A 20965-nucleotide genomic window follows, 5' to 3' on the forward strand; every position below is an offset into this window, starting at 1 on the left:
CCCCTGCCACACATGCCTCTGCTCCCCATTTCTGCAGCTTTCCCTGTCCCCTGGGGACGTTCAGGGAATCATGTGTCTGGAGGGCTTCTCGGTACCCCCCATCCTTGCCGGATGATAGCTGTTCCCCAGGATTTCAGCGAGATCCCCCTCTGGCCTGGCCTGGCCTGGCCTGGCCGGACTAAAGTAAGTTTTCAGTTCCATTTCAAAGCCAAAAGAATGTAATAAAAACCTCTGCAGAGGGCTCCTGGAGCCCAGCTGGGCTGTTCTGTGTTCCTTTTAAGTTGCTTTCCAAGCCACCCCGAGTTCCTCCACACCGCCCACAACTGCCCCCTCATTTATCTCTGGGGAGTTTGTGCCAAGACTGTAAACAAGCCTGGACCACCAGTTCCCCCACGTTCCTGAAGAGCATGGCCACTCTCCCCTAATTTTCTTAGCCCAGAAATGCAAAATCAAAAGGATTTCCTAGGGATGACCTCAGTGGGGACCCCAGGGCGTCACGCCTGGATTTTGTTGGGGGCTGGTTATCCAAACGCTATGTCCTTCCCCTTCGGAGTGTGGAATGATAGATGATGCTGCCCCTGACATCAGAGGGTAGAAAAGACATATTCACATGTGTATATATAAAACATGTCTATTATATATACCTATATGTACATATAATGTATATGTTATATATATACTTATATATAGCAGCTTGAATGAGTACATGATAAAAGCCATGAAAATTTGTAAGTCCCGTTAAGAATGAGATGGAGAACGGACTTGAGGAAGTCTCCTCCAGAGAATGAATTTTCACATCTGGGGAAGTGATGGGGAGACAGAAGGAGAAAGCCATTTCGGGAGAAAGCAAAAGAAAAGGGACAGAGAAGATGTTAGCTTGGCTGCAGAGATGGAACCAGGGGAGCTGGGGGGCGGGGAGAGCAGGGGAGGTAGTTGAGTGGGCCCAGGTCCTGGAGGAGGAGGAGGACCACCGAACCGGGCTCTTGGGGAGTGTGCAGGGATGGATGTGGAGAGCCTGCGCGGAGGGGTCAGCACTTGAGAACCGGACAGTCTGAGAATGTGTGATCAGGCGAGCTGGCCCAAGTGAAGGTTTGAGAGCCTCTTTGCCTGATGTCCTTAATCTTCTCAGTGGAGTCAGGCAGGGGTCATCTGCGGCCATCAGCTCAGCTGTAAGCTGTACTCAAGATGAGGGGCTTGGGACCAGAGAAGGTGTCAGGTGGCTGGTTGGTCCGGGATTGAGCCAGGGACCCAGGGGGGAGGGAGGGGCCGGGCCGTGTACCCATGGCCAAGGCAGGGCTATAAGTCCCTGCTACTGTCCCGTGTGCTGGGTAAGGAGCCCAGGACCCAGCAGACCCAGCCCCGAGAGCCAGGGCTGAGCCCCGCTTTGTGACTTTGGGAGAAGTCTCTCAGCCTCCATTTTCTCACGTTTAAATGGGAGTGAAGACGAATTAACACAATTGTGAATCAACATGCCTGGTGAAGTTTCAGGTGCCACACCAAAGGAAAGCATTATGGTTAGTCCTGAGTCCGCCAGTGTCACAGTGCCACCCTCCAGTTTCCTCATCTGCCAGTGTGCACAGTCAAACCTGCTCAGCGTTATAGGGCAGGTGAGCATGGCCGGGAAAGTGCATTTCTGACTTTAAAACACTAAGTAACAAAGTAGTAGTGGTGGGGCTGAGGGAATGAAAGGGGAAGATGAGGCCAAAGCTGCCAACCTCAGAATCTCATGTGAGACGGTAGGAAACCTGGACGCCTTTGGACAGGACCAGTGGGCTGACCAGAAAGGGTTTCTGTCACTCTTTGAAAGTCATGGGTTGCAAAGACAGTGAAAATAGAGGCTGCCTTTCAAAGTGGTAGACCAGGGCTCTGGAGTGCGTGTGGCTTCTGGAGAGCCAGGCCACCTGGGTTCGAATCCCTGCCCAGCCACTTCCTGACTAGGTAGGCCATCTTGGACACACCCTGAACCTGCTTGTGCCTCAGTGTCCCTGCCATAAAATGAGGATAATACCTCCTTCATAGGGTTATTGTGAAGCAGCTGTGCTCGGCACACTGTCAGCCTCCGGGCCCATCGGGTAGAGATAACATTGGTATTGACCTCATAGGATTCAATGATGGTCGGTGTTAAAAAAGCTCTCACACTGTATGGGATGTATCATAAGCATGCTGCCAATATTGGCCAGTATTAGCATTACTGTTTTCAGACTTGTGGAAGGATCCCAAGATAATATATGGCAAGGCACATGGTAAATTGCAGAGCGCTCTGCAAATATCAGCTGTTAACTTTTCACGGGGTTCACGTTAAGTCGTGGGGCTTGGGGAGGAATCACTTCCAGACCAAATTGGTTCTTATGGGACCAGGGCCGGTAACGCGGTATTTCAAAATACGTTTTCAGGTATATTCATCCTTGGGGCATGAAAGGCCTGCATTCATAGTCTCTGCAGAGAAATGTGTTCCCTGGGACTTCTCTGGTGGTTCTGGTCTATGCCCAGCTTTCAACCGTACGATCTGACCGCATCTCTCATTCCCCCTCATCCCGAGGCACAGCCCTGCTCGTAAGCACCTCATTCTTTTTTGTCCCCCCCGCCCCCGCCACCAACTTTTGCTCCCTTTCCCTACCGCTGTGAGCACCTCCGCTGTGAACACTGCTGTCTGCTCTGAGCACCAGTACTTGCGTTCTGTAACCTCAGATCCTGTGTTGGATCAGCCGTCCTGGGCTCGCCATTCTTCTCCCGGTCCCCATGTCTCATGATACAGCGCTTCGTACATCGTATCACCCTGTTTAGCACAAGGTACGGGTCTTCCGCTCCTTAGTTTACCCATTACTTCTCTTTTTTCACAGTAACAAGGGCTCGCAGAGTCCTCCAGTGATAGCTATTTTGAAGAAAGTTCCCTCTCTTTTCCCTAGATTTGGGGGAGCTGGGGTCTCATCTTCTTATAAGAATGACAAGGTGTGTATGGATTTGAGCCTCCTCAAGCCTGGGCCTGACCCCACGCAGTGCCCACGGCTGGCAGAAGACTCAGAGTCTGGAATCCAGAACTTGGATCTGACCTGACGAACCCAGGCAGAACCCCCTCCTCAGTGACAGTGGCAGATTTCTGGCCAGTCCTGCCATAAGCAAAATGCCACAACCTTTGGGCTTGTTGGGAATTGCAAAGCCCTGGTATTTTGGAGGAAAGTAGGAAGGGAGAGGGACTCAGCAGGGCCCTGTTGACATTAATCATGCTCCTTGACTTGGCAACACCACCCCTTACCTCTCTGTCTTTCTAGCTGTGTTCCTGAGGATTACTCAAAAGTGTGGGTCCCTGGTCTGCATCCCTGGGGGATGGAGAGACTCCATTAGAAAGAAGGGTCGGTTTAGGGATGGCTGTATGAATCCCTTTCACTCCCACTAATGGGGATACAGGATCCACAGCCTTCCGTGGTCCACCTGCCATCTGCACCGTCCCAGGAACTGCCCCAGGTCCAGAGTCCTCCTCAGTCTCGATTCAGACCACTAAGCCGAAGCCTTTGTTCTCTCCTGTTTTCTGGAGAGATGACCAAGGCATTGACAGCCTTAATCCTCCAAGGGTGTTCAAATCAAACCCAACCCTAACCCCAACCTCCCCACTCCCGGAGGGTAATGAAAACAGTGACTGTGTTGAGGGCGTGAAAGCAGAATGCGTGTTTCCGAGGCCGTACAAGCGAGACTCACGCCAGCCGCTTTCAGCCTCAGGCTTGGTCACCAGGGAATCCAGATACCAAACGTCCTCCAGCCTCCGTTCCCCACCTCGTCTCTCAGGAAACAAGACACATAAAGCAAGTGTTTTGGTTTACTGCCTCCCTCAGTGTCCCCATTCCAATTCATCAGGGGCTCAAAGAGGTGGAATGTCTTTTCAAGTGGCTGAGCAATAAACTGCCTTCTTTTCTTCATCTTTCATGACCAGCCCAATAAAAAAAAATAATAAATCACTCAGCTCCTTTCTTGCTAAGTGATCCCCAACAAGTATCACCCTGGCCCGTTGGTCTTGACCAGAGAAAGACCAGCTCAGCAGAGATGGAGCCACAGATACAAGGGCCTTTCCAATGAGGATATAAATGGAGGACACTGGAAAGACCCTGATTGTTGCAGGCATCCAGGGATGTCCCACATCAGCTGCCTTACGTGGAACTCCCCAAGGTCAGGACCGCTGCTCTCGGCAGTAAACCAGCAATGGTCGATTACCTTTCCATCACCTAGGAGAAAGTGGCATTATCCCTGCTCTGTAAATGGAGACTTTGACACACATTCAAGAACCAGGGAAAATCCAGTATAACCCAAGAGCCGTAGGCTGGTTTTTGGTTCTTCTAAAAATTAGCCTTTGCCAGATGCTCAATCCACTTCAAGACCTGCAGAGCATTTTCTGTGTTTCTGACATTCCTAGGCACTGTGGGAAAATTAGAATGGGCAATTCTGTCCTGAGTTGCTTGCTATTTCCTAGAAGAGGCAAGATATGGACACTTTTGACAATTGGGAAACAATACACCCGCGTGTCCATCAACCGATGAATGGATTAATAAAACATGGTACATCCATACAAGGGGATATTATTTGGCCATTAAAAGAGATGAAGTACTGAGACATGGTACAGCATGGGAGAACCTTGAAAACATTATGCTAAATGAAAGCAGGACATGAAAAACCATATATTGTGTGAGTCCATTGTGAAATAGCCAGAAGAGGGAAATCTAGAGACAGAGGAGATCAATGGTTGCCTGGACTGGGCGGAAGGGGAGGGGATACTGAGTGACTGCTCCTGGGTACAAGGTTTCTTTTGGGGGGTGATCCAAATCTCTGAGGTTGGATTGCATAACTGTGAATATACTAAAAAGCAAAACAAAACAAAACATTGCATTATACACTCTAAATGGGTGAACTTTATGGCATGTGAATTCTATCTCAATCAAGATGTTTGAAAAAGCAGCAGTACAAGATGGTATGGAACTTAGTGCAAATGTGTGTGGTTCAGACAGTAACTGACAGAAAGCGCGGATAAAGACACTTGTGCCCGTGGAATTCTTCCTGGACGTCTTTGATGGTGCACTTTGAGGAGAGTGGGGGGCTCTAGAGAGATGGCTGACAGCCTCCAGCAGAAAGAGGTTTTGCTGTGTGGGGGCAGAATGCTGTTGGTGCAGAGAAGAGACTTGGAGTGGAAGGTGGGGGGAAGAAGGTCGCATGGGGAGGTGATCACGGGGTTAGAATTCATCCTTTAAAATGTGTAGAACCTTGATCAGGAGAATGAATGAGGCGTTCTCACCAAATCCTGGAGCCTCAGGGTGACTCTGACCTCCAGGGGCAGGGAGAAGAAAGCTGGCTCTTGAGGAGATTTATAGATCACGCAGAAGGGTTTTGTGTTCGCATCCTGGTTGGGATGAGCCAGAAGTTCCAGCCTGGATCCGCCAGGGCTGGTCTCGGCAGGGCCCGTCTCCCTTCGCTGCTTCTTCCTGGGGAAACGCCCGTGTTCTCCTGGCTACCTTTTTGTTTCTGGGACCTGTCAAAATAGGCCGTGATGCCAACGGCTAAGAATTTGAGTTTACCGGAGTTTACTGTTGGACCAACGGCTGGTCCAGATCACGAGCTGCAAAATATTTAATCAGTGAGGTCACTGCGGGGAAGTGAGATTTGATCCCTCGGAGCGTCTTCTGTTTTCCTTCAGGGTCAAGTCTGAATGGCTTTTCTTCTACCTCCTTTTGGCAAAACCACAAACCATTAAAAATGGAAAGAATAACTTTTTTTTTTCCCCAGGATCCACAAAGGCTTATTTTTAATCAGTTGTGCGGTCTGTTCACCTTTGTGGTGTTCCTCCTGACCTGATTCACAAAAATAAATGAGTCCTGGCCGAGTGGTTTCCAAACCCTTTTCAAGCAGCAACCCCCTTGGATGACTCAATATTTACCCCAAATTTAAGACAGAGCCCTCAGGTGGAAAGGCGCTGGGGCCCGCATTCTTGGCCCCTGAGCCCCATCCCGGCCTCTCTGGGGGAAACTGCCCTTAGTCCCTAGCCCCGGCCAATGCCTGGAAACTCATTTCTTCATTGGTGAGGTTTCCAGCAGAAACCTGTTGAGGATCTCAGAAAGAGTCGGTTAAAATGAGGTGGTGAAGGAGAAAAGGGAGTCCGGAAGGAGGTGATGAAGAGATGATGTTATCACGTTATTCAGGAAGCGCCGTCCCAGGTGCTGGGGTTTGAAGGTAAATGTGACGTGTCCCCACCCTCGCAACTCAGTCAAGAAAGGGGACTGTCCTTCAGTGTGACCAGCGCAATGGGAGGGCACCTGACCCAGACTGGGGTCAGAAAGGGATGAGAGCGGGAGGGTGTGGAGAGAGCCCAGCAGAGCCTCAGGCATCGGGGGACCTGCAGGCATCGGGGGACCTTGTCCCCGACAAGCCTCTGACGGTGAACCGGTACCCGAGAAGGAAAGAAGGCTGTAGAAGGTGCTAGAGACTAGTCAGGTGGTGGACGTGAGCTCAACAGGTGTGTTCTTCTGATGGGGGATGGGCAGGGAGCAGAGGATGCCAGGAGCAGGATTGCAGGTTTGCACGTCCCAAGAGTTACTAGGCGCTGCCTTTCCCCTTGTTAGTGAAGACAGGGGTGCTCAGAGGACCGGTCAGCACGGGACAGTGGACTCACCGGTGTGTCCGGCCTCAGGCCTTCTTGTTAGCCTGACTGTGGTTTTGCTGGGCAAGAGGGTTGGGTGTGTGGCCCCCCGGGCTCCAGGGAAGGAGCGGTGAGGGGGAGAGGCTGTGAGTGCCAGTGCGTTGGGGGAGGACAGGGCAGAGGAAGGTGGGGGGCCCCAGAGGGGGAGCCCTGCAGTCGGGTGAGGAGAAAGGAGCTTTGTGTGCAGTGGCTTTTGCTGCCAGAGCAAGTGTGGGTTTTGTGGCAGCTGCAGGCCTTCGTTCCTAATATAGTCAAAAGCTCCGAATCCGCTGGCCCGACACCTGTTAGCTAGAGGCTCCCCTGAGCTGACCTCTCCTTGGGCTGTCTCTCCCACATATGCATCCTATGCACTGACTCTGCAGGGCTCAGTCCCACCCCCAATGCTGAATCACTGGAACCCAGAGCCCCCCAGTGACAAACTGCCTTCTCTCGACATGAGTGGGGGCTCCTGGGTTTGGGGAGGCTTGTTCAAGGGTTCCTAGGGTAAGGGGTGAGGCCGCCCCAGCCAGAAGCAAACGGAGTGTTCCTCTGGGAAGCCACCATTCTTGGCAAAGAGCTATGTGTGTGGGGAGGGGGCACTCTGGACACACACAAGTCACCCCTTGGATGGAGGGAAATGAAACGTGAACCGCTTAATGCTGCTGCAGCTGCTTCCTAACTTTGCCTCTTTCTCCCTTTGCCCTCTGGAGGAGTTGGGTAGAGACGCAGTGATGGGGGTGCCCAGATAGCGAGCCGCCTCCCGACTGACCCGTGTTCCCGTTCCCACTTCCCCAGCTCTGTAACCCCTGGGATGTTGCAGCTCAGTGCGGCTGGCGTAATGCCCTTTGTCTTTCCCCTCCTCCTCCCCTGCCCCTCGCCCCCTCTTCCCGGCCCCTGTGGTGGCTGCAGCCCAGCCCTGGGGAGCCCCCGTGGAAGTGGAGTCCCTCCTGGTCCACCCCGGTGACCTGCTGCAGCTCCGCTGTCGGCTGCGGGACGATGTGCAGAGCATCAACTGGCTGCGGGACGGGGTGCAGCTGGTGGAAAGCAACCGCACCCGCATCACAGGGGAGGAGGTGGAGGTGCGGGACTCCGTGCCCGCCGACTCCGGCCTCTACGCCTGTGTGACCAGCAGCCCCTCGGGCAGCGACACCACCTACTTCTCTGTCAACGTCTCAGGTTGGTAGCCAAGTCCACCCTCGCCCTCCCCTATCCCCCACCCCTCCAAGCCTCTCTGCTGGTTTCAGGGGGAGCCAGATCTCCTCCCATTCCGTGATCTGCCCCCCACTCTGCTTCAGAAGCTGCCGCCCACTAACATCGCTCCCTGCCCGCCGCGTGGCTTAGCTCTTGGGGCATGACCAATGGTGCGGGCCTCGGGCCAGAGAGCGCGGGCCTCCGGGCCCTACCCCGCAGGCGATTGCGGACGAACCCGGGGCAGTGAGACACTGTGAAGTCTCTGGGGTGCTCCGAGGGCCCAGACAGCATCCATCCTCTCATTCCCTTGCCATTTGGACTTAGGACTTGGCTTAGTGATTAGAGCCCCCGAATATGTGGTGAGGTCCCTCCTGTGACCAGGGGTGACGAAGGTGCATCGCCATAGCCACAGCTCGATGGGAAACATCTGTCCCTCAGCTTCCAGAGCTATGTTAGGGCCACCAGGGAACCCTGGGACTCAGTGACTTTGGGGATCTGCCACTTGTCGAATGTGACTTTTACAAAACCCTAGATTAAACGAAGTTGAGCTGAAGGTTCCTGTACTCGTGTATCCCAGGGTGCAGGTCTGGCACTTCCTCCCCCAGGCATCATCCAGTACCTGCCCCTCCCTGAGGACTTGCCTTCTTTATTTCCCTCCAGACCCCACAAGTACTAGGAAGGGCTGGGAAAAGATCTGGCATTACCCTGATTGGTGACCACATGTGTGTCAAGCCTTTTAAAAGGGATGGATACTTACTGGGGGCAGGTGTTGGTGGACGGACCGCGTGGTGGGCTCCCTACCCGCTCTGGTTTAGAAGGGCAGCTTCCAAACCTCAGCAGACACGTGCTGGACAGATTCTGACTGGAGGTAGTTTGGCCCGCGGCTTCGGAATTGGCTTCTGGCTGCAGTGCCTAGATCTGTCTGGGTCTCCAGAGGAGGAGACAGTTTCCCTGGCTGCTAGTTCTGAGACTCAGCGCCTCTGGGGCATGATGAGTTGAGTGAGCCTCTGAATGCAGGGTGGAGTTAGATGAAAGAGGACTCACCTGCCCGTGATGGAACTGCCTGGGGTAAAGGCCTCCGGGCAGAGGGGTGCAGTGTGCTGGGGTTGGGGGTGGAGGGGCACAGGCGTAGAGCATGCAGTTCTTAAACAAACGGTTTCTATTCCACAGAGGGACAGTCACTAAGGGAGGAGGGGACTGGAGTCAGTATATCTATAGCTGACTGGCCTTTTTGTTCATGGGGTGGCTGTGGGTTGGATGGAAAGCTTGCCGGCCCCCTTTCCCTTGGAGGGACCTCAGTGCTCCCTTCTCCTTGCCGTAGATGCCCTCCCCTCCTCAGAGGACGACGATGACGATGATGACTCCTCTTCAGAGGAGAAAGAGACGGATAACACCAAACCAAACCGTATGCGTGAGACACTGTTTCCTACCTTACTGCCCTCCGGGCCTGGGTGTCGGGTTTGAACCGGCAAGGGGGAAAGCTCTGGTGATTGTCTGGAGAAGGGGAGGAGAAGACATGTGGCATCACGATGCTTGCGGTGGGATCCCTCGGGGGATCAGATCAGTGCAGGCATTGTTCCCAGGTGGTGGGCAGGTGAGCAGGCTGGGGTCCTCGCTCCTGAGCCTGACCAGCCCCTGCCCGTCTTTCTCGGCTCTCCCCGGGCAGCCGTGGCTCCCTACTGGACGTCCCCAGAAAAGATGGAAAAGAAATTGCACGCGGTGCCAGCTGCCAAGACAGTGAAGTTCAAATGCCCCTCCAGTGGGACTCCCAACCCCACCCTGCGCTGGCTGAAAAATGGCAAGGAATTCAAACCTGACCACAGGATCGGAGGCTACAAGGTACATGTGTTCATATGAAGGTCAGAGTAAGAGGAGCAGGAGATGCTACTTAGAAAATCCTTTTTTATATGCCTTTGATTGTTTTAAATAATGCTTTCTATCTGTAAAATTAGAAAATCTTCAGATACAAAAAAGTGCCAGTAAAGTTCAATCTTTTCAGTCTTTTTTTTTCTTTGTATATGGTTTTTACATGGTTGATCACATTGTGTATATAATTTCTTGTCAATTGTTAACATTATAACATATGTCTTTTGCCATGTGTTTGAAAGATAATTTTTCATGGCTGCATAATGTTCCAGTATTACAATATCCCATCATTTAATGAACTGTTTTGTGATACAAGTTAATTTCCAGTTGTTCACTGCTGTAAAGTTGCAGTGAATATCTTTGTACATAAGTCTTTGTTACCATATTTTAAAATATTCTGCCTTAGGACAGATTGCTAGAAGTTACTAGATCAAAGTACAAGCAATTTTTTTTAAGCCCTTGACGCACATCACCCAATTACTTTTCCCCCATAATTAGGTAATTTTATTTATTCATTCACTTGTTCATTTATTACGTGAACATTTCTTGAACATATGTCTTTCCAGAAAATGTACTAGGCAACAGAGTTCAAAGTACAATGGGAAGACATAAAATTTTACTGTGATAAATTACTCTTAAGGGAGGGCGATGTCATGAGTTGAGGGTGTGATTTTATTTTTTAATTTTATTTTATTGTGGTAACAGTTACTTTCTTAAAACGGAAAATGAATTCGCTCTCCCACGGCAGAGTATGAAAATGACAAGCTCACTCTACCTTCATTAACAAATTTGACACATGAAAATATCTCATTGTTCGTGGGCTGTTTTGCTTAGTAACAAAGTTAGAATTTACATGTTAATAAGCAGTTTCCAGTTCCTGGTGTGTAAATTGTTTGTTCGTGTCCTTTGCCTGTTTAACGCTTTTCAGAACATCAGAATCCCTCCTTTAGAGTCTCTGATCACGCATGTCATCCCTGTTTCTTTCCCATCTCACCTGGCTGCTTTTTTCTCAAGCATCTTGTATAAGAAAAGCAGAGGTGATCAGAAAAAATAAGGAAACCTTTAAAGTTAATTCACCAGACACTTGCTGTATGCAAGACTCTGTGCTCTGAGTGTTGCAAAGCAGCATCCTGCCCATAAAGAATTCCAACTAATAGGACAGCAGGCATCCGTGACCACTGCCATGGAAAGCATCTGTGGGGCACAGAGGGACGGGAGGACAGTTCTGGCTGGAGACGGGGCTGGAGGAGATGGTTTTTGAAATGAGATGTCAAGGGCGGGCGGACAGGGCTGGACTCTAAGCAGGGAGCCGTTCCGGCACAGGAACAGCGTGGACAGAGGTGCAGGGCTGGGAGAGTTCCCAGTGTATTTGGGAGAGTGAGGACGGCACGTTTGTCCAGATCACGGGCGGCCTTGCCCGTTGTGGGCAGACCTCCGGAGTTCTCACCCTGGTCTGCCTGCTTCTCTCCTGCAGAGTGTAAAGGGGCTGGGTGGCAGTGCCCGCCTTGTCCTGGCTCAGGTGCAGCCCGCACTCGGCTCTGTGCTCTGATGGGACGGTAACAGCCACTGGGCCCCAACACCGCCGCCATGTGGCTTTGCTCACGTTTGCCTCCAGACCCACAGTGGGGCCCTTTGGCACGTTTCCCCTCAGGTCCGTTATGCCACCTGGAGCATCATAATGGACTCAGTGGTGCCTTCGGATAAAGGCAACTACACCTGCATTGTGGAGAACGAATACGGTAGCATCAACCACACCTACCAGCTGGACGTTGTGGGTAAGACCGCGAGCCGGGGGCCAGGCTGACTCAGGGATGCAGTCAGGACGCTGTGGCATTTATTAGCTCCATCACCTTCCTGTTTTGTGCCTCCCTTTTCTTTTCTTTTTAGAACATTTATTTTTTGTACAATTAATTTTTTACAGGGAGAGGTAATTAGGTGTGTTTATTCATTTGTTTATTTTTTAACAGAGGTACTGGGGATTGAACCCAGGACCTCGTGCATCTAAGCACACACTCTGTCACTGAGCTGCAACCTCCCCACCCCCTTTTCTTATCTGTGAATAGAGCTGCAAGGATCAGCCTGTACCACAGACTCGTAGAGTGAAAGGTGCTGTTGATAGTCTCCCCTGCAGGCGGTGACTGGAGTACTGATGTTAAATTTAGGATAATAGTAGCTATCACTCCGCAATGCCAGCAGCCTGCCCTGCTGGGTACTATAAATACACCACAGGCAGTTCTCATGGCGCCTCTGCAAGGGAGATGCTGTTGTTCCCATTGCACAGAAGAGCAGACTGAGGCTCAGAGAGGTCAGACACCTAGTTAATGCAGAGCTCCAGGTGTTGCATGAGACACTAGGAGGAACATCATGCTTCTAGGTGCTACTGCTTCAGCCTCTTCCTTCTAGAGGTTCTGCATCTCATTCTCTAGCACCTTAAGGTAAATAGTTACACAGCCAGCGTTCTGCCTCGGCTTGAAGGATACGGTGTAAAAATAAGCTTCTGGCCGCGGAGGTCTGGGGTGGGGTCTGAGGTTCAGCCTTTGTAACAAGCTCCTGGAGATGCTGGTGCTGCTGCTCGTGGACCACACTTGAACAGCACGAGTCTAAGTGACTGATTTTAGCTGAGGGCAGGTAGGCTGGGCTGAGGTCTTGGAGCGACTAAGGTATGAGGTTCTGCGTTAAGCAAAGAGAGACGTCTTATGCCTGTGAATGTAGATGCATTGCCTCAGGGAACAGGGTCTTAATAGAGAAGGGTATCCCTTCTCCCAGCTCCCGTCCGAGGGCCTGGGAAGCGCACTGCCCATCCCCGAGAGAGCCGAGGCGGGTGCATGCTTCTCGGAGGTCTTCAGGATGCCCTCTGTCAGCATCCCAGCCAGGAGCTGCCACGGCAGAGCCTCATGGGCCTCCATCCTGTACTCCTTTCCTCCGCAGAGCGGTCCCCTCACCGGCCCATCCTGCAGGCAGGCTTGCCCGCCAACAAGACAGTGGCCCTGGGCAGCAACGTGGAGTTCATGTGTAAGGTGTACAGTGACCCACAGCCCCACATCCAGTGGCTAAAGCACATCGAGGTGAACGGGAGTAAGATTGGTCCAGACAACCTGCCTTATGTCCAGATCTTGAAGGTAATCTTGGCCCTAGTCTCCGTGGGCTGGGCTCTGGGGAGGAGACCTGTGTCTCCCGGGGTCCAGGTTGCTGTGGTCGAGCTCAGGGCCCAAGACGGGGACCCATCCCTTCCCTCCAGGCACGGGCTCCGACTTAAATGGGGACCTAGCCACATCCTGCAGGACCACCAGGGGCAGGTCACAGGTGGAGATGTGAGGGGCACAGAGGGCTGGGGGGTGGGCACTGCTGGCTTCTAAAGAGCTTCAAGAGTGACTGTGCCCAGGCTTTCGGGGCAGCTGCTCCAGGAAGGTGTGTGCACTCCTGCCTTCCCATGGCCCGCGACCAAAGCCTCTCCAGCAGGCGTCTCCCAGTCTCTGCCCTGGCTCCCGAGTCACGTCCTTTCTGGCCCGTGGGGTGAACGACCGGGCACGACTTAGGTAGGGCTGGAAAGGCAAAGGCCACAGGTCAGCCCTCAGAGTTTCAGGAGTAATGGCTCTTTATTCCTTTCTCCTCTCACTCCCAGCCCTTGTCCCTGAATGCCCCATTAATCCAGGGAAGAGAATTACCTAATTCTCCAGTGGATCCTACAACAGGAAGTAACCAGAAGCTGGGAAAGTGGTTTCCCTCCTGGTCCCAGCGTTAGACCTCGTCCTCCCTGGCCTGATTACCCCCAAAGATTTACCGGCCACCCTCACTCCTGGTGCTGAAACTGCCATGTAGGAAGTGGGGCCGTGGCCACGTCTCCATTCACAATCCCTGCCCTCGTCCTGGAGGAGAGGGTTTAACACAGACAGAACATTTGGTTGGGGTGGGTAGTGACTTTTTGAAGTTCATTTTTCAGTCAAGGGCTTCGGACTTTTGAAATCCACTTGCGTCCTGCTCAGAAGGGAAAGGTGCCAAGTCTCTCTTGCTCCTCCCTTCCCTCAGCTCCCTGGGCCTGCCTGTGACATTGCCTGGGAGCAAAATCTGGCCACATCTCAGGGTTGGCCCAACTGATGGCATGTCGTTGGTTTGTTCCAGCATTCGGGGATAAATAGCTCGGATGCAGAGGTGCTGACCCTGTTCAATGTGACAGAGGCCCAGAGCGGGGAGTATGTGTGTAAGGTTTCCAACTATATTGGTGAAGCTAACCAGTCTGCGTGGCTCACTGTCACCAGACCTGTGGCAAAAGGTAACGGGAATACGGAGGGGGCCCCTAGCTGCTGGGGCAGGTGGGGAGGCCAGCGCCCAGCCCTCCCTGTTGTCCTGCTGTGTTCCTAGTGCCCGGAGCCATGGAAAAATACCCGGCCTGGGAGGCTGGTTTGGTTTGGTTCTGTGTTGGTGTCGCCCCCTCTGTGCCTTGTGTGTGTTCCTCGGCTGCATGGGGGATGGTCCTGCTGCCTCCTCAGTGATGGAGGAGAGAAAGGAAGAGCATCCACAGGGGTGTGTGTGTGTGTGTGTGTGTGTGTGTGTGTGTGTGGGTGTGTGTGTGTGGGTGTGTGGCTGCAGCCCCCTCCATCCCTCCTGTGTGTGCCTTCTGAGACTTTCTTTACTGGAAACCAAACAGCCGCCCGCACGCCGGGCCGCATTTCTCCATGCAGCTCGCCGCCGCATGCTGGGATGGGCCGGGGCTGCCAGCGTCTGGTGACGGGTCATAACCAGCCACCCCACCGTCATCTCAGGTCTGCCGGCCTTCCTCCCTCAGGGTCTCACTCTCTTCCTCTAACAGGTCTCGCGCTGCCTGGTGGTTTTTGTTTGTTCCTTGTTGCAAAGGAGACGCTGGGGAGCATTTCTTCCTCTGGGTTTTTTTTATCCCCTCTTTGCTCTTCCTCCTTCCCTCTCTCTCTGCATCTCTGAGAGGTCTCATGTCCTGGGCTTGTCCATTTTGCTTCCGTTGTCTCTTCTAGACTGCCGGAGTTAATACCACCGACAAAGAGATGGAGGTGCTTCACTTAAGGAATGTCTCCTTTGAGGACGCGGGGGAGTATACATGCTTGGCGGGTAACTCTATCGGACTCTCCCATCACTCTGCATGGTTGACCGTTCTGGAAGGTATACACTGGACTTCTCCTCTCGATGTCCCGCCCTCACCACGGGCACGGGGGGAGCATGCATTGAGGGGCCGGGGAAGACGCAGAGCCGGGCTTCAAGGGCCAGCAGGCGGCTCTAGCTGCTTGTCCAGCCTTGTGGGTCGAATCCTCCCAGCTCACACGGGAGCTTTTCCTAGTGGTGCGGGAAGGCGGAGGCCTCCCCCACCTGCACGCCTGCGACTGGCTCTCCCCTTGTCCAGTGCAATGCATGCATGGGATCTGGATTTAACCTGCAGCCGGGCTCTCCTCCAGGGCAAGCTCCTTCCATCCTTGGGTCCAGCGGCCTCCCTTCTCTCATCTGATCCTTTATGGCCAGCCCGCAAGGTCTCAGAAAGGCCGCACTCCTCTTCTAACTGAATGTAGGCCCCCGCTGGAAGGAGGGGTTGCCGCTTGCAAGGAACAACATCCTCCACCCTCCCACGCTGCCGCCCTGCCCTGACCTCGGAGCGGAGAGGGAGGGGAGCTCAGATGAGCGGACCTGAGCTGCTTTAAGCAAGGCCTGTCCTGGGCAGCGCAGCGCAGCGAGCTTGGTGGTGTCCATTTACCCTCCGGGGGGGAGGCGTGTGTGCGGGGCCGGGAAGGAAGGAGCCTGCAGCCTGTGCAGGGTGGCGGGCTGGTGGCTGCGGGGCTGCACGTGGTCTGGGCGCTCTGCTGCTCTGCTTTCTGCAGACTTGGGCCTCTTGTCTTCTCTCTCCCCATCTCCTCCTCTGATAATGCCCCCACTGGAGGCAGAGAAGCGTTCTGTTTTTATCATCGTCGTTGTCAGTGTCCTGTGTATGCTCCCAGTCCGTTGTCTCTGTTTCTCGACGCTGGGGAAAGAGAAAAACAGAAACACTTCTCCGTGTTATCAGCTCTGCCATCCCCTTGTCAGGCCTCGGGAAGTTCTCTTTGGGCTCATCTGAGGTCACACTTAGGGCCTCCCAGGGGAGGTCCCCGGGGTGCTGGCCCCTGTGGCTGGCTGGGGTCTTTAAAAGGGGAGGAGTGGGAGGAGAGCTCTAGGGGAAAGAGGGACCCCTCCATGTCGGGGAGGGGGCATTCTATGAAGCCGGTGCTGGATGGGACCCCCCCCCCAGCCTCTGCATGGGAGGGAGAGGGGGTTTGAACTGCACGGGTTTCTATGGGGGTGAGAGCAGGGTGTACTCTTAGTAGAGAAGAGAATCAGACAGTTCCCCCCTCCCCAGCTTCCTTCTTCGGTTTTAGGAGTTAGGCCTGTGAGTAGAGTTCTTAAGAAGTGCAGTAAAGCTTACATTTTCCTCTTTAGCCGCCCAGACACGTTTGGAAATTAAGTTAGTCTTGCCTGTGGTCTGGCGTGCACGTGTCTGACCTGCACAGATGACACAGGCGAGGGGGAGGAATTCAGTCAGGACACAGGCTGGTTTTCTCTCCCCCCACCAACGTGTCCTCGTTCTGTGGGTGCCCCCCGATGCCAGGCGCTGTGGCCTCCAGACACAAGTGAGGTGCCATCCGGGCCTTCAAGGTACTGGAGGACTGTCTATAACGACAGACTCGTGGATGGTCGGCTGTCCCCAGTGATAGGTGTTTGACCTGGTGCTCGCACTGCAGAGAAGGGGCACATTTCCATGGGGACGCTGAGGAAGGCATCTAGCGGAAGTGGGTTCCCAGCCGTCTCTCACAGGGTACCCGGTACCCATCCAGCCCAGCAATGCGGCTGAGCACAGGGGGGCCCTGAGATCATGAGGATGGGCCTGGTGTAGCAGTAGTTCTAGTCCATCCCTCTTGGGATTCAAGTCAGCATCAGGAAGCCTCAAAGATCACAGATTGTGTCATCTGCTCAGCACCAGAACCCCGTCCTAGCTACGACCTGGCTTGGTTCTTCCCTGCCCTTAAGATTCGCAGAAGAAAGGAGATGGGTGTTGAGTTTCTTAAGGAGCTGGGACCCTAGTGGACTGGGCCCTGCAAGCTCGCTAACACCCTGTTCGCACTGACCCAGCCCTGGAAGAGCGACCAGCGGTGATGACCTCGCCCCTGTACCTGGAGATCATCATCTACTGCACGGGGGCCTTCCTCATCTCCTGCATGGTGGGGTCTGTCATCATCTACAAGATGAAGAGCGGCACCAAAAAGAGTGACTTCCACAGCCAGATGGCCGTGCACAAGCTGGCCAAGAGCATCCCTCTGCGCAGACAGGTAACAGAAAGTAGATGGGGGATTTGCACTCCCTGCCGCACCGGCTCCCTGTGCCCCAAGGGCTTCCCCGGGACCCTCTAACCCCCTGTCCTGTGCACTGTCTTCAACTGACCACCCCAGGCTTTGCTCCTGGCCTCTGGGCCGGGGCAGGGGAACATCCTGACCTCAGTGCTCAGAGCCAGGCTGTCAGCTGTTCCAGCCTATGGATTCCCTGTGCCCACCTTACCCCACCCCCCCGCAGTGCCCTGCTCACCCGGCACGCGGACTGGGAGATGGTCCTAGCTATGCTGAACACGCACATTTGAACTGCCCCCCTGAGGGCCGGTTAGCGGTACCAAGGTACAGAGTAGGGGAGAGAAAGATGGCCATTCCATCTCCCATGCACCCACCTCCCTTTGTCCCAGGAATTGGAACTGAAGGTTCAGGCATGTGAAAGTAGGCAGCCTTCACCCAGAGCCGTGCTAATTCTGGAAAGAGCTTTGGGAATCAGCAATCCAGAATCTAAGGCAGGGTTTTCACAATGAACTGGGACAAGAGTAGAGTTGCTATTGCAGTGATAAGTTACAAAACGTCAGTCTGGAATGCTTATGAGAAAGGTGAGTAAACTGAAGCCCAGAAAGGCTCATTGGTGGCGAAAATAAGTCAGTTTTAGAATGTAGTTCAGGGGGAGGGTATAGCTCAGTGGTAAAGTGCCTGCTTAGCATGCACGAGTTCCTGGGTTCAATCTCCAGTACCTCCATTAAAAAATAAATAAATAAATCTAATTACCTCCTACCCCAAATAAAATAATAAATAGAACATAGGTCTTCCGACCTCTGGTGGTCTTTCTGCCTCTCTGTGTTGGGGAGGGGACTCAGATGACAGGGACACCCCTCTGCCAGTGGCCAAAAGCCCTGAGTGGGGTGGGAGGAATCTGCTGCCGTTTCCCCCATCTCCGCTAGAAGGGTGACCCCACGCTTCCCTGTAGGTGTCGGCTGACTCCAGCGCGTCCATGAACTCAGGAGTCCTGCTGGTTCGGCCCTCCCGGCTCTCTTCCAGTGGAACCCCCATGCTGGCTGGGGTCTCTGAATACGAGCTTCCCGAAGACCCTCGCTGGGAGCTCCCTCGGGACAGGTAACCCTCTCCCCTTCCTGAGGAATCCCCACTTGTCATTCTAATGGTGGAAGTTGCATGGGCTTGAACCTCCCAGGAAGTGACCGTGTACCAGGTGCATCCAGAAACCACGACTTCCTCTTCCTGCTCTCGGCTGGGGGGACGCGTGGAGGGGGGTTGGGGTGTCCTCTTGGGTTTGAACTTTACACCCCCAGCTTATACCACCCTTGTTTCCCCCAAAAGACTGGTTTTAGGCAAACCCCTGGGAGAGGGCTGCTTTGGGCAGGTGGTGTTGGCCGAGGCCATTGGGCTGGACAAGGACAAACCCAACCGTGTGACCAAAGTGGCTGTGAAGATGCTGAAGTGTGAGTGGTATTTCTGTTCTAGCAGAAACGATCTTTTCCCTTTCCAAGCAGAGTGTGGGCCTCGGGCCAAGGAGAACACCCTGCCTGGGGCCCTTCCAGTGCCTGCACCTGCTACGTGGCCTGCGTAGGGTTGTCCGTCCAGGAGTGGGGGGCGTTCTGCACCCCAGAATCACTGTGATCCCACTTTGTTCCTTGGCATCCACCTGGGTTGTGGTCAGGTGTTTAGTCAACTTTTTTTTAAACTGAAGTATAGTCAGTTTACAATGCCATGTCAAATTCTGGTGTACCACATCATGGTTCAGTGATACATGTACATACATATGTTCCTTTTCATATTCTTTCTCATTATAGGTTACTACAAGATATTGCAATATTGCATATAGTTCTCTGTATTTACAGTAGAAACCTGTTGTTTATCTATTTTTAATTTTTTTGGTGGGGGAAGCGGATAATTAGGTTTATGTATTTTTTTTTAATGGAGGTACTGGGGATTGAACCCAGGACCTTGTGCATGCTAAGCATGCTCTACACCTGAGCTACACCCTCCCCCAGATGTTTCCAGATCCCACTGCCAGCTGACTTTCCTGCATAGCCTCTGCCCTGCTCACTACCTCTTACCGCAACACTGGCTCTCAGGAGAGGAGAGAGGAAAGTAAATTTGGAGGTTAAAAGGGGAGGAGAGAAGCACACCCCAGAGAAGTAGGCGCCCTGGGCATACATCTTAGTCCTCCCCCTCACTTGTTCTCCTCCCTTCCAAAGCAAATGAGTCTCACCCCCTTCTCTGGTTTGTCTGTAAAGCGGATGCAACAGAGAAAGACTTGTCAGACCTGATCTCCGAGATGGAGATGATGAAGATGATCGGGAAACACAAGAACATCATCAACCTGCTGGGGGCCTGCACGCAGGACGGTAGGCACGGAGCCCCGCTGGCTTCCCGCCCGCGTGCTAGTGCGGGAGGGGCTCGGGCAGGGACCGGGGCCTCCCGCTGTCTCTCAGGGAGAAGATAACCAAGCTGGGGTGTCAGCAACAGGCTGGGCATCTCTCAGCCACGCTCAGGGAAGCGGGTTGGGAGGAGAGCCCAGTTTAGCAATAGTTGGGATGTGTTCCTCAGCGTCTGGGCTGATGCCCTTTGGGGTTTGTCTGAAAATACCAGCACCTGGATTCACACACAGTGTGTGGACAGGAACAGGTGAGTTACTGTGGTCTAGGTTAGGGCTCTTGCCCCAAGCTTTGCTTGTGAACTTCCTGGACTATCCCGGGAAGAATGATTTCCCTGACTTTCTTTGGGCAGTGGAACGAGTTTCCGGGGTCCCTAAAGGGGAACTTAGGATTGGAGAACACGCTCGCGGTGTGCTGCTGGGGGTGAAACTAAGCCTGTGTGCCGGCCGGCCTGCCCTGATGGCCTCCGCCTCCTCGTGCCCCCAGGTCCTCTCTATGTCATCGTGGAGTACGCCTCCAAGGGCAACCTCCGGGAGTACCTGCAGGCCCGGAGGCCGCCCGGGCTGGAATACTGCTACAACCCCAGCCACAACCCGGAGGAGCAGCTCTCCTCCAAGGACCTGGTATCCTGCGCCTACCAGGTGGCCCGAGGCATGGAGTATCTCGCCTCCAAGAAGGTGCAGCACCTGAAGGCTCCCCTGGGTGGAGTGGAGGGCGTGTGGACTGCTCTCAGGGCATCTCAGTGTCAGGAAAGCCAGCGTGGCCTTGTGGCCAGACTGGATTAGCTTCCTCAGACAGCCACCAACTTAAATTTCCTCAAAGGGGAAGTCAGAATGATGACACCTCAGCTGTAGAATGGTTATGGGGGTGGAACAGGCCCTATGTGGGAGAGTTCGGCACAGTCTGGGTGCTCATTAGGTGCTGCTTTGTTCAAGCCCAGCCCAGCATGGACGTGATGCACCCCGGGAGACAGGGCGTGATGCTGGTGCAGACACGAGCATAAAGATTCAGCTTTCTGGGTACAAATCCAAAGCTAAGAGCTGTGAGGAGCAAGAAAGGATGGCAGATATGAAGGGTCTGCTAAAGTGATGAAGAGGCCTGGAGCTGGAGGCGTTTGGATGACTGGGTTTGACATGGAGGAGAGGAACATTGTAGCCGGAATCTGGAATGTTCAGGAAGTGCCTGGCAGCTGCAGAACAGACACTGGGGCGGAGGGTCACCCTCCCCTGCCTCCCACCCTCCTTTCTTTCATCTCTCCCCGTGTCCTGTCTCTGCAGTGCATACACCGAGACCTGGCCGCCAGGAACGTCTTGGTGACAGAGGATAACGTGATGAAGATTGCAGACTTTGGCCTCGCTCGCGACATCCACCACATCGACTACTATAAAAAGACGACCAACGTAAGTGCTGACAACGCACCGGGTGCCTGTCCTCTGCCCCGCTGGGCTTCCTCCTTGAGAAACTGGCGCGGCGGGCGGAGCTGAGAATGTGCCCGCCCCGCGTCTGTCCTGCGTGTGCCCCTCCATCCTCTCACCGCCCTGTCC

At 53.7% G+C, this 20965-nt stretch overlaps 1 protein-coding gene across 7 annotated transcripts in view; it reads left to right on the forward strand.

Annotated features, from left to right (window-relative positions):
• Nucleotides 1-20965, forward strand: part of FGFR1 (fibroblast growth factor receptor 1) — a 45069-nt gene that overhangs the window by 22117 nt on the left and 1987 nt on the right. Inside the window, exons 3-14 of one of the 7 annotated variants that reach the window (XM_031440082.2) lie at nt 7562-7828; nt 9165-9254; nt 9510-9682; nt 11361-11484; nt 12638-12828; nt 14695-14839; nt 16829-17031; nt 17993-18138; nt 18361-18482; nt 19281-19391; nt 19908-20098; nt 20699-20821. In XM_031440082.2, coding sequence (XP_031295942.1) covers nt 7562-7828; nt 9165-9254; nt 9510-9682; nt 11361-11484; nt 12638-12828; nt 14695-14839; nt 16829-17031; nt 17993-18138; nt 18361-18482; nt 19281-19391; nt 19908-20098; nt 20699-20821 — 1886 coding nt within the window. The remainder of the gene's footprint in view (nt 1-7561; nt 7829-9164; nt 9255-9509; nt 9683-11360; nt 11485-12637; nt 12829-14694; nt 14840-16828; nt 17032-17992; nt 18139-18360; nt 18483-19280; nt 19392-19907; nt 20099-20698; nt 20822-20965) is intronic. The other 6 variants (XM_031440083.2, XM_031440084.2, XM_031440085.2 and 3 more) reach the window with 6 other exon arrangements.

Source organism: Camelus dromedarius, chromosome 22 (assembly GCF_036321535.1).
Source record: "Camelus dromedarius isolate mCamDro1 chromosome 22, mCamDro1.pat, whole genome shotgun sequence".
In the NCBI taxonomy this organism is placed as follows: domain Eukaryota; kingdom Metazoa; phylum Chordata; class Mammalia; order Artiodactyla; family Camelidae; genus Camelus; species Camelus dromedarius.